This window comes from Hyperoodon ampullatus, assembly GCF_949752795.1.
Source record: "Hyperoodon ampullatus genome assembly, chromosome: 4".
NCBI classification, from domain to species: domain Eukaryota; kingdom Metazoa; phylum Chordata; class Mammalia; order Artiodactyla; family Ziphiidae; genus Hyperoodon; species Hyperoodon ampullatus.
Window position 1 is genome coordinate 55,088,998 of NC_136917.1, and position 13,616 is coordinate 55,102,613.

Genomic DNA, 13,616 nt, shown 5'->3' on the forward strand with positions numbered 1-13,616 from the left:
GTCTTATTATAATCATCAGAGATCCAGAATGAAAGGTGAAAAGATATAATGGCTGAAAACTTTCCAGAACAGCAGCAATTGAAGAAAGTGGAGTAAGTTTTTTCAGAAAGCTATGGAAAAAAAACTGAAAAATGAGAGTGGCTTTCCAGTTTCAGCTCTCACAATTAAACAGCTTGGCAGTTATCACTCCCAACCTCACAAAAAATTAAAAGCTGAGCAAACTGACAGTCAATGACTTTTTTTTTTTTTAGATCCATCAGTGAAGTAAGGTCACAGGGCAAACCACTACCTGAAAATCTGGAGAAACAGGCAAATACAGAGAAGCTCAGCCAAGATCAGCTTTCTGGAAACAGAAGCTACTGGAGCCAGTAACATAGGAACACTTACAGTATTTTTGATGAATTTCTGGAGATCAAGTGAGGAATAGCTGGCATGTTAAAAACTCTGGGGACCCAGTCTTAGGGGGGTGTCCCCCACAGTTTTCTGGGGTTTACCTCCAGAAGCCCCACCAGGTTTTCAAGGTGAAGATCAGAGAAAGATTCCCTCATGTTTCTGACCTGGAGAAAAGGGCAAATAGATAATTCCAGCCCCCTTTACCTTCGTATCTCATGTAAGGGAGGAGAAGGAAGGAAAAAAAGGTTCAGAAGCACATCTAAAGGTCAGAGCCTAGGGACTCAGGCCTACTATAATTAATTTAAAAAAAAAGAAAAAAGAAAAACCTGAGATTTAACCATAAAAGTTATAAAACACTCCACATCCCCAGCACCTTACAACCATATTAACAGAGTTCCAGTATAATCCAGAATTACAACTGGGAGAGCTACAGAACACAGCTGTTTAAGAAGGTGTTCTTAGGGAAACTCAAAGACAACAGGGGGAAAAAAATAAGAACAAGGAAATTAGAGGAAACTGAAACCTCTTAACGCCTGTAGCTTCAGCAAGCCTTAAACACAACCTGCTCCTAGCCAGATTAAAAGCCTAATTAATTACCTCAGTTCTGATATGTCATATCCAGCTTTCAGCAAAAAATTTAAAACTACAATCTGGAGAGAAAAGCATCAAAACCAGACTCAGACATGACACTGATGTTATAATTATCAGACAGGGAATTTAAAATAACAACAATTAATATATTAAGGGCTCTAATGGAAAAAGTAAACATACAAGAATATATGGGTTTTGTAAGCAGAGAGGTAGAAACTCTAAGAAAGAATTAAAACGAAATGCTAGAAATTAAAAATACTGTAATGAACATGAAGAATGCTGGGCTCATCAGATTTGACACAGCCAAGGAAAAGAATCACTGAGCTTGAAAATACCTCAGTAGAAACTTCCCAGACTCAAATGCAAAGAGAAAAAGAAATGAAAAAAAAATGCAACAAAATATTCAAGAACTGTGAGGACAATTACAGAAGGTGTAACCTACAAGTAATGGGAATATCAAAAGTAAAAGAAAGGGAGGAACAGAAGAAATATTTGAAGCAATAAAGGCCAATAAATTTCCAAAACTAATGACAGACGCCAAAGCACAGATCCAGGAAGCTCGGAAAATACCCAGAAAGATAAATAAATAGCAAAAAATCTACACCTAGGCATATTTTACTCAAATTACAGAAAACCAAAGACAATAACCAAAGTTATTGGTTACTGGCCTCTTGAAAGAGGCCAGAGGAAGAAACAGCTTACTTGTTCCTTATAAAGGAATAAGGATAAAAATTACATTAGAATTCTCATTAGAAACCATGCAAGCAAGAAGGTAGTGAACTATTTAGTGTTGAAAGAAAGAAGAAGATCACCCATGTAAGATTTGGTGTCCAGTGAAAGTACGCTTCATAAGTGAAGGCAAAAGGAAGACTTTCTCAGAAAAGAATCTGGGAGAATTAGTCGCTAGAAGACCTTCCTTGCATAAAATGTTAAAATAACTTCTGCTGAGGAAAGGAGATTAATTTAGTTCAGAAACACAGATCTACTTAAAGGAAGAGCTCTAGAGAAGGAATAGATGAAAATAAAATTTCATTTTTCTTCTTAATTGATCTAATAACTGTTTAAAGTAATAATAGCAACAGTGTATGGGATAATTATAAATATGGATAAGTGAAATGAATGTTAGCAATGTTAAAAGGATGGGGGTGAAGAATTGGGAATACTCTGTTTTAAGGACACCTGCACTACCTATAAAATAGTACAGTGCTATTTGAAAGGAGATGTAGATTAGTTGTAAATGTACATTGCAAACTCTAGGGCAGCCACTAAACACAATTTTAAAAAGAAGTAATGATATACTGAGAGGAGAGAAAAATAGAATCATATGAAACACAATAAAAACTAGAAAAGGAAGAAAAAAGGAAATAACAAGAAGAGTGAGTAGAAAACAGTCACAGACATGTAGATATTAATCCAGATATCTCAACCACTTTAAATTTGAAAGGCCTAAGTATACCAATAGTCCTTTTTTTCTTTTCTTTTTTTTTTTTTTGCGGTACGCAGGCCTCTCACCGTTGTGGCCTCTCCCGTTGCAGAGCACAGGCTCTGGATGCGCAGGCTCAGTGGCCATGGCTCACGGGCCTAGCCGCTCCACAGCATGTGGGATCTTCCCGGACCGGGGCACGAACCCACGTCCCCTGCATTGGCAGGCGGACTCTCAACCACTGCGCCACCAGGGAAGCCCAGTCCTTTTTTTTTTAAATGAAGGTCAAAAGAAAATGTGCCACCACAGATCCTCAGTAAAGTAATATTAAAGGATATACTTAGGCTAAGGAAAGTAATCCCATCTTTAAAGAGAGAAAAAAGAACAAAGAAAGTGGTAAATATTTAGATACATTTAAACTAACACTGTATAACAGTAATAGTGTCTTTGGGGAGTTAAAAAATAGAACTAAAGTACACAATAATTACATACATGCAAGAAGGCAAGAAGGTGGGCTTCCCTGGTGGCACAGTGGTTAAGAATCCCCCTGCCAATGCAGAGACACGGGTTCGAGCCCTGGTCCGGGAAGATCCCACATGCTGTGGAGCAGCTAAGCCTGTGCACCACAACTACTGAGCCTGCACTCTAGAGCCTGCGAGCCACAACTAATAAGCCCACGTGCCACAACTACTGAAGCCCACGCACCTAGAGCCCCTGCTCTGCAACAAGAGAAGCCCACGCACTGCTACAGGACAGCCCCCACTCGCCCCAACTACAGAAAGCCTGCACGTAGCAACAAAGAGCCACTGCAGCCAAAGATAAATAAATAAAATAAATACATTTATTTTTTTTTAAAGGCAAGTTTGATAAGTTAAAAATGAGTTTAAATTTCAAGGATGACAACAAGAAATAGAGTGTACAGAGTATACAAAGTACATACCAAACCATGAGGGGTTGGGGGGAGAACATGGTAAGAAAAACCAATCCAAAAGAATAAAAGAAATAAGAGGCAGTGGGTGGGGAAGCATAAACAAAGGCATGATAAGAGGAAGTAACAGATAGTACAAATAAATTCAAATATATCAGCAATTTCATTAAATATAGATGGACTAAATGCTCCAAGGCTCCAAGATGAAAAGATATAGAAAGTGCAAGACTGGATTAAGAAAACAGTCCAACTTTGTGCTATTTATAAGAGATATACCTAAATAAAGATGTTGAGTGGCTGATACACTATGCATAGTGTAACCCAGTGGTGGCAAACTTTCTGTAAAAGGCCAGATGGTAAATGTTTTCAGCTTTGCATACAGTCTCTGTCAGTAGTACTCAAACTCTGCCCCTTGTGAAGTGACCACAGTCATCAACAATACTTAAGGAGAACAGGTATGGCTGTGTTTCAGTAAAACTTTATTTACAAAAACAGGCTGCAGGTAGTAGGTCATTGCTGGCCACTGCTTCACCCAAAAGAAAGCTGAAGCAGCTACATTATTATCAAAATAGACTCTAAGGCCCCCCAAAACAGTTCTATATTTAAAGATACTCGTTAGATAAAGCATTCTACTCACCAGGAAAATAATTCTGAATATATGGCCCTGAACTACATAAAGCAAAAATCCCAAGGATTATTGGGGGTAATTTGGAATGGATGAAATTCTTTTAAATATAAATACTGAATAGGATTTCTCCCCTAATTATTTTTAGAAGAGGACAACCAGCAGGGAAAAAAATTTATAAATAAGCAGTCATTATTTTAAAAATTAGCAATAACTAGATTATTTATAATATAATAATGTGTAAAAATTAACCCACTTTAAACATGGCAGTGATAAGAGTATCACTCCTGATTAAGTGGCCTTCATTTTCACACTAATACTGACATCTCAGAAGTGTCAACTTTGCTTTATGGAATCAAGACGTTTTCATATGTATTCTTTGGTCTAATCCTAACCAAAATCATATGAGAGTGATATACCACATTAAAAAAATGAAGGATAAAAACATATGATCATCTCAATAAATGTAGAAAAAGCATTTGACAAAATTCAACATCCATGGGAGGGAGACGCAAGAGGGAAGAGATATGGGGATATATGTATAGCTGATTCGCTTTGTAACACAGCAGAAACTAACACACCATTGTAAAGCAATTATACTCCAATAGAGATGTTAAAAAAAAATTCAACATCCATTTATGATAAAAACTCTCAACAAACCCAGTATAGAGATAGGGTACCCGAACATAATAAAGGCCATATACGACAAGCCCACAGCTAATGTCATACTCAGTGGTGAAAAGCTGAAAGCTTTTCCTCTGAAATAAGGAATGAGAGACAAGGATGCCCACTCTAGCCACTTCTAGTCAACCTAGTACTGGAAGTTCTAGCCAGAGCAGTTAAGCAAGAAATAAAAGGCATCCAAATCAAAAAGGAAGAAGTAAAACTCTAACTGGGGTCTGCACATCCTGGGTGGTCTAATTATTACTGCCTGTTTAATTGTAATCAATAAAACTATTTGAAAAAAAATTTTTTTAAGAGGTAAAACCCTCACTATTTGCAGATTATCTGATCTTATATATAGAAAACCCTAAAGATGCCATCAAAAAAACTGTTTGAATAAATTCAGTGAAGTTGCAGGATACAAATTCAATTTACAAAAAATTATGAAAATAATTCCATTTACAGTTGCATCAAAAAGAATAAAAAACATAGGAATAAATTTAACCACAGAGGTAAAAGACTTGTACGCTGAAAAACTAAGACATTGCAGTGAAAGAAACTGAAGGAAATAAAAAATAAATGGACATTCTGTGCTTATGTATTGGAAGAATTAATATTGTTAAAATGTCCATACTGTTCAAAGCAATCAAAGGATTCAGTGCAATCCCTATCAAAATTCCTATGGCATTTGTCACAGAAACAGAACAAACAATCCTAAAATTTGTATGGAAGCATGAAAGACCCAGAATAGCCAAAGCAATCTTGAGAAAGAAGAGCAAAGCTGAACACACGCCCTGGTTTCAAACTATATTATAAAGCTGTAGTCACTAAACAGTATGGTACTGGCATAAAACCATTCACATAGATCAATGGAACATAACTGAGAGCCAAGAAATACAGCCGTGCATATGCTGACAAAGGAGCCAACAGTATACAATGGGGAAACGACGGTCTCTTCAGTAAAGATGTTGGGAAAACTGGACACCTACATGCAAAAGAATGAAACTGGACCACTATCTTACACCATACACAAAAATTAACTCAAAATACATCAGACTTGAACATAAGTCCTGAAATCATAAAAGTTCTAGAAGAAAACATAGGCCATAAGCTCCTTGATGTCCGTCTTGGGGTTGATTTTTCGGATTGGACACCATAAGCCAAGGCAACAAAAAGCAAAATAAACAAATGAGGCTATATCAAACTAAAGAGCTTCTACACAGCAAAGGGAACCATCAACAGAATGAAGAGGCAACCTACCAAATGAGAGGAAATATTTGCAAATCATATATCTGATTAGGGGTTAATATCCACAACATATAAAGAACTCATACAACTCAATAGCAAAAAAACAAATACCCTGGTTTTTAAAATGGGCGAAGGACCTGAACAGACATCTCACAAAGACATACAAACAGTCCACAAGTACTAAGAAGGTGCTTAACATCATTAGTCATCAGAGAAATGTGTGCAAATCAAAACCACACCTTACATCTGTTAGAATGACTATTACCAAAAAGCCCCAAAATAACAAGTGTTGGCAAGGGTGTGGAGAAAAAGGGGACCTTTGTGCACTCTTCAGGTAATGTAAATTGGTGCAGCCACTATAGAAAACAGTATGGAGGTTTTTCAGCAAATTAAAAATAGAACTACTGTATGATCCAGCAATTCCATTTTGGGGTATTTAACCATAGGAAAAAAGATATGGAAAAGAGAAGTGCACCCCCACGTTCACTGCAGAATAATTTATGATAGCCAAGATATGGAAACAGCCTAAGTGTCTGCTGAGGGATGACTGCATAAAGAAAATGTGGTATATATATTCGCTGGAATATTACTCAGCCATAAGAAAGAATGAAATCTCATCATTTGCAACAACGTGGATGGACCTTGAGGGCATTATGCTAAGTGAGATAAGTGAGAGAAGACAAATACCATATAATCTTACTTGTATGTGGAATCTAAAAACAAAAGCTCATGGACACAGAGTACAAACTGGCGGATACCAGAGTTGTGTGTGTGTGTTGGGGGTGGTGGTGTTGGGGGATGGGAGAAATGGGTGAAGGGTTTAGAGAGTACAAACTTCTAGCTATAAAATAAATAATTCATGGAGATGTACAGCAGGGTGCCTACAGTTAATAATATGATACTGTATATTTGAAAATTGCTAAGGGTAAAATCTTAAAAAGTTGATCACAAGAAAAGTTTTGTAACAATTTATGGTGATGGATGTTAACTAGACTTACTGTGGTGATCATTTTGCAGTATATACAAATATTGAATCATTGTGTTATACACCTGAAATTAATGTAATGTTATATACTAATTATATCTAAATTTTTTTAAATAAAAAAATTTTTTTAATTCACTGAGAAAGAGTAGGAAACGGGCTCAGGGAGGTTATACTCAAGTCCACAGGGCAAGTAAGAAGTAAGAAAAAGACTTCCTTCTCCTGAACCCACTGCTTTTCCTCTGTTCCAGCATTTTCTAAGATGTCAGCAGCAATGAAGTTTAAGTTGGGGAAACAATGTGTTCCCCTCCCTAGAGAGTGTGTAATTATAGCTCTGAGCAGTCCTGAAATCCAGAAATCTGCCTAACTTTGTATTACACACTTAGTTTTGCTAAATTCTGACCATCAAATCCTTTTTTCCCTAATCATCATTAACACAGAACTGGAGCACACTTTAAGAAATGTAGCATCCACATAAGTCATAATCTCTGCAAGACTAAGTGAAACCATGGTTAACACTCTGTTCACAGTCCTTCTTACTGGCATCATTTTTTGAAGAATAGTGTAAAAAACTGATTTTATACCAACTTTATGGTCCATGAGGTATTTTCTATATTTCTATACATAAGGAAAGGCAGATATTTGCACCCCAGTAAGGCATATATATAAGCCACATAAAAAATCAAATTTCTTTTTAGATTGGAATTATACCAACTCAGTATGTTAACACATTGATTAATAAAATGTACTGCATGCTGATTTTAAGGTCCTAATTGACTGGTGATATCACAGACATTCCAAGATGTAATTGGAAGAATAAACACTGTTTTGTTGAAACCGTCTATGTCTGTACTAGAATTAAACTGAAGGGCAGAATGACAGTCAATGTATTATTTATTTGGTCTTCAAATTAGCTTTGTGAACTAGGGAGGAAGGTGTTTACCAGCTCCATTCATAGATGAGAAACAAAGTGATAAACCCAAAGTTAAGTCCTCCAATTTTCTATTATCCTATATTCTCTCATGGCTGTAGTTTCATAATCCTTCAAAAATGCTTATGTTTTAATGGAGTGCATTAAGAACAGATAGACTATGTAAATCATGAAATGTGCTACTACTAATAAATAGCCTACTTGTATAAATGAAAAGTTATCACAAGAAAATTCTTTAATTGATTACATCTTAACCTTTTAGTTCCTAAGGAAGGTTTGAAGAGTCAAGAGCTATTTGATGAAATTAGAATGACCTACATCAAAGAGCTAGGAAAAGCCATTGTCAAGAGGGAAGGAAACTCCAGTCAGAACTGGCAGCGGTTTTACCAATTGACAAAACTCTTGGACTCCATGCATGATGTAAGTGTCAAACAAAAATCCAAATATCAAAAGAATTTTCTGAGACATAAAGTATGTCCTGATTAGTGTATATAATTATATACCAGTAGTTGTTGGGTTTTTTTTTTCCCATTTATGGATTTTTGTGATGGTTTGATTTCAACCTGTAAAGTTCAGCTTGGCACACATTTCTCCTAAGACCAATTATGAAATACTGTTTCATCTAGTTATGTGCATCTAACATCATGATGCTAGTACAGAATTTAACAGCACTATTTTTTTAAAAGGTAGAATTCCTTATTTTTGTATGAATTTATCCAGTAAGTTCGAATGTGTCCTTCATATACTATGGTGCTGCAATTCTTCACAAAATACTTAATTCCATATAATTCTATATACAATTAAAGAAATTCAAAGATTTTTGGTACCTGAGTGCTCATTTTATTTAGGTAAACTTCTTTTTCACCTGGGGAATTCCAGCAGAGATTGGTATATTCTAAGTCAGAAATTTAAAAAAAGAGGCCAACAACAAGCATGAGATATCCCTACTGCTAATTTTTTGACTGTTCATTACTATATATTCTCTTGCAGGTGGTTGAAAATCTCCTTAACTATTGCTTCCAAACATTTTTGGATAAGACCATGAGTATTGAATTCCCAGAGATGTTAGCTGAAATCATCACCAATCAGATACCAAAATATTCAAGTGGAAATATCAAAAAACTTCTGTTTCATCAAAAGTGACTGCCTTAATAAGAAAGGTTGCCTTAAAGAAAGTTGAATTTATAGCTTTTATTGTACACACTGTCAATCTGTCCTGTAGCAGTTTTTTCTTTTTTTTTGTTTTTGTCTGGTTTTGGTTTTTGTTTTGTTTTAAATACGCACTACATGTGGTTTATAGAGGGCCAAGACTTGGCAACAGAAGCAGTTGAGCCATCACTTTTTAGTGATGGGAAAAGTAGAAAGTGATAGTTGGTGGATCCCAGAAATTAGAAACAATAACATGGGGGTAAGCTCCACTTTCAGAGAAGGATGGCACCTAAACCACCAGTGCCTGAAGTCTGCGTGATGAACTTTCTGCTCATACTTTTCACAGTTGGCTGGACAAAATTTTCTAGACTTTTTGTTGGTGTATTTTCCCCTGTATAGTTAGGATAGCATTTTTTGATTTATGCATGGAAACCTGAAAAAAGTTTACAAGTGTATATCAGAAAAGGGAAGTTGTGCCTTTTATAGCTATTACTGTCTGGTTTTAACAATTTCCTTTATATTCAGTGAACTATGCTTGCTCATTTTTTCTTACATAATTTTTGTATTCAAGTTATTGTACAGCTGTTTAAGATGGGCAGCTAGTTCATAGCTTTCCTAAATAAACTCTAAACATTAATCTTCTGTGTGAAAATGGGTTGGTGCTTCTAACCTGATGGCACTTAGCTATCAGAAGACCACAAAAATTGACTCAAATCTCCAGTTTTCTTGTCAAAAAAGCTCATATTTTGTACATATCTGCTTCAGTGGAGAATTATATAGATTGTGCAAATTAACCGTCCTAACTGGTGTAGAGCCCCTAGTCCAGTGACCTGCTGGGTAAACCATGGATTACAAAAGACTAACTAAAAAAAATAAAAAAATAAAAAATAAAAATAATAAAACTACCAAGAGGCCCTGTTTGTACCTAATGCCCCATCTCTGCAATGGTTAGATGGCAAGAAAGTTGGTAAACTGTCTTTCAGGACCTTTTGTTGTAGTTTGTATAACTTCTTAAAAGTTATGATTCCAGATAACCAGCTGAAACACAGCTGAGAAGATTTTAATCTGTCCAAGTAATTCCTCCCACTAAACTTTACGCGCCCCCCCACCCCAAAATCTGTAATATGGCAAAAGTGGCTAGACACCCATTTTCACATTCCCATTTGTCACCAATTGGTCTTTCTTTCCTGGGGGTATAGGAAAGCTCAGCTACTGATTTTTTCTGATTTAGGACTATATGTCAGACTTCCGTGTTCGTAAAACTATACATCCCTCACATCCTTATGTGTGCCATGGAGTTCAACAAAAGTCATGTGAATTTCTCCTCCTCACTGTTGAAAATTATCATTTTAAACAAGATAGAAGCTGTAGTAGCCCTTTCTGTGTGCACCTTACCAACTTTCTGTAAACTCAAAACTTGTATTTACTAAGCCACAAGAAATCTGATTTCTATTCAAGGTGGCCAAATTATTTGTGTAATAGAAAACTGAAAATCTAATATTAAAAATATGAAACTTCTAATATATTTTTATATTTAGTTATAGTTTCAGATATATATCATATTGGTATTCACTAATCTGGGAAGGGAAGGGCTACTGCAGCTTTACATGCAATTTATTAAAATGATTGTAAAATAGCCTGTATAGTGTAAAATAAGAATGATTTTTAGATGAGATTGTTTTATCATGACATGTTATATATTTTTTGTAGGGGTCAAAGAAATGTTGACGGATAACCTCTATGATTTATAATGTGTGCGAGCATTCATACAGGCAGCAGTGGGCTCAGAAACCAAACAGGTCTGCTCTAGAGGAAGAGGGAAATGGAGACTGGCCCTGTGTGCTGTGAAGGTTCTCGAGGCTCCGTCCCATTGAGGTCAGAGAGGAAGTAACCCTCTGCCTCCCAGAATGGCCACCCTTCTCATTCCAACAGTGAGTCTGTCCGCGCAGGTTTAGTTTACTGAACCTCCCCTTTCACTAAAGTGTGTAATCAGGGGACAGAAAGGCAGTGCTTACACACCTACAGGCACCATCACGTACAGCCTCTCCAACAGTTTAATAAAAACAGAGGCTTTAGAAGTTTGGCAATAATACGCATAGAGGTACCAGCAATATGTAAATAGTGCAGAATCTCATAGGTTGCCAATAATACACTAATTCCTTTCTTTCCTACAAGAGTTCATTTCCAAATGAGGACATGTTTATGTTTTCTTTGAATGCTTTTTGAATGTTCTTATTTTTCGGTATTTTAGAGAAATTATTTAATAAAAAATGTAATCATTTGCTTTTTGAATGCTCTCTAAAAGGGGCTATTCCTTTGTAATTGTTTAAATTGATCTCAAAGTATTTTAAAATGGTTTGTAACCCAGCTGGATGTGAAATTTTTGGTGCCTAAGAAATACCGCTTGAATATTATCATCAGCGACAGTGTTACGTTTCAGAAAGAGCTTCTGAAAGATAAATTATTACTCATTTATAGAACGCTGCAGAATGCACATCACACGGGAATCTGGACTTTAGCCCCAACGACCTTGGCTCCCCAAAAATAGAGCTCAGTGAATAAAAGATATGTGCACTTTGTGGTTAAAAGGAAATGGACTGACACTCATAAAACTATAGGAGGCTGTACATTAAATGGAAAAAGAAGCTGTGACAATTTAGGATATGTGGGAAAGAAGAAATTTACCTGAATTATATGTGAGTATAATTATGGATTTAAGTGAAGAAAGCTATGGTGCTATTTGAAAGCAGCTTCATCTTCTATGTATGTGGTATCTTGCCATCCCAAACTGCTGACGTTTGTAGTAATTTCAGCGAGAGGTGACGTGCCTAGGTGACTCACAACAAATCCTGAAAAGTATTTTTAATTACTGGTGGAAAAAAGTGACCCTCTCTGTATTTTTAGGCCTTGCTATGGGATACTATACAAGTGCTTTGGGATATGTATACCCAACTGTCTAAAACTATGAGGGGACCCTAAAAAGAGCACCTTCCTTCTCCTGAAAAAACAAAAAAAAAGACACCCAAAAAGGAAAACTAGCATGATTAGTGTTTATGAAGAGCTTAATATTTAGCATAGGATGAGCTCTGGATATGCATATAAAGGAAAGCCAGCCTCACTTCAGAACTGGGGGATGGGAGAATGAGCAATTCCAATTTCACTTATCTATCTACACAACCTATTATCGTTAAGTCTTATCATTTTAGTTCTCTGTTAAATATCCTAAAACTACATCGCCATGAGATAAACAATATTATTATACTTTGATCTGATAGAAGTCAAGAACTGTGGCAGCCCTCAGTGAGATTTTGATCTTGGTGGATCACCCAAAAGACTGTAGCTGTAGAAGAAAGTGTTTTTCTGTGCCTGGTTTGAGAATTGGAAGAGAAAATAAGAGTGTAAGGAGGACATGTTAACCACTTGGAATGGAAGTTCATCGTTTTCAGTCAGCCTGGTCCACCAAGGATTAGTTACCAGGTTTTTGGGAAAGGATTACCTTCTCTCTAGAAAATGCCTGAAAGAAGGATTTTATTTTCTGATGAAAGGCTGTATGAAAATACCCTCTTCGAATAACTTGCTTAACTACACATAGATTCAAGTGTGTCAATATTCTATTTTGTATATTAAACAAATGCTATATAATGGGGACAAATCTATATTATACTGTGTATGGCATTATTAAGAAGCTTTTTCATTATTTTTTATCACAGTAATTTTAAAATGTGTAAAAATTAAAACCAGTGACTCCTGTTTAAAAATAAAAGTTGTAGTTTTTTATTCATGCTGAATAATAATCTGTAGTTTAAAAAAAAAAAGTGTCTTTTTACCTACGCAGTGAAATGTCAGACTGTAAAATCTTGTGTGGAAATGTTTAACTTTTATTTTTCATTTAAATTTGCTGTTCTGGTATTACCAAACCACACATTTGTACTGAATTGGCAGTAAATGTTAGTTAGCCATTTACAGCAATGCCAAATATGGAGAAACATAATAAAAAAATCTGCTTTTTCATTATATGACTCCAACATGCTTTTGTAGAACTCATGCAGTTCCAATTTTCCTGCTTTTTCCCTCCCTCTTCTACTGAAGGTGGAGTTACCACTTCAGGAAGGCGTAAGATGCTAAAGTGGACATTTAAATGTCCATGTGGCAATGGTTACATGTTAATATGGCAGAAATTCAAAATGAGCTTAACCCTGGCTTCAAAGACCCAAAGACTGTCCCATCTATGCCTCAAATGGTCATGTACCAACTACTGCAAAGGCTATTAAGGGAAGGAAGAACTCACTCACTCCTAAGCCTTCTCCAACTGTAACAGTCTTTATCATGAAAATTGATATTTTATGTAAATAAATGTATTATCTAGTCAAAATTCTTATCTTAATTTAAAATCAGCTCTTTCTCCAGAAAAGGACATAAACATTTAGTAAATATAGCAATGTTGCACATTATAGACAATAAAAGCAGAAGCGGTAAAATGGTAAGCCAGCTATTCTATACAATCTATATAGTATTTCCAAAAGCAGCATATTGTGTTCAGGTCATATCCATGAACTGGATGATCTAACAAACTTTCCTATCAATACTCGTCTCTCCACAAGTGACCTCCATCCCTAAGGGTATTATGATTTTAAAACCAAGTTTGCCTTACCCATCATATGTGTACCACATATTTGCTATGTA

General features: G+C 35.9%; 1 protein-coding gene across 2 annotated transcripts in view; it reads left to right on the forward strand.

The window, feature by feature from the left end:
* Nucleotides 1-10,355, forward strand: part of NR3C1 (nuclear receptor subfamily 3 group C member 1) — a gene marked incomplete at its 5' end in the record, with an annotated part of 119,259 nt that extends 108,904 nt beyond the window's left edge. For both annotated transcript variants that reach the window (XM_079703428.1, XM_079703429.1), the window contains 2 exons: nt 8,047-8,204; nt 8,775-10,355. In XM_079703428.1, the coding sequence (XP_079559554.1) occupies nt 8,047-8,204; nt 8,775-8,927 (311 nt within the window). In that variant the 3' untranslated portion in view covers nt 8,928-10,355. The remainder of the gene's footprint in view (nt 1-8,046; nt 8,205-8,774) is intronic.
* Nucleotides 10,356-13,616: the final 3,261 nt, after the last annotated feature.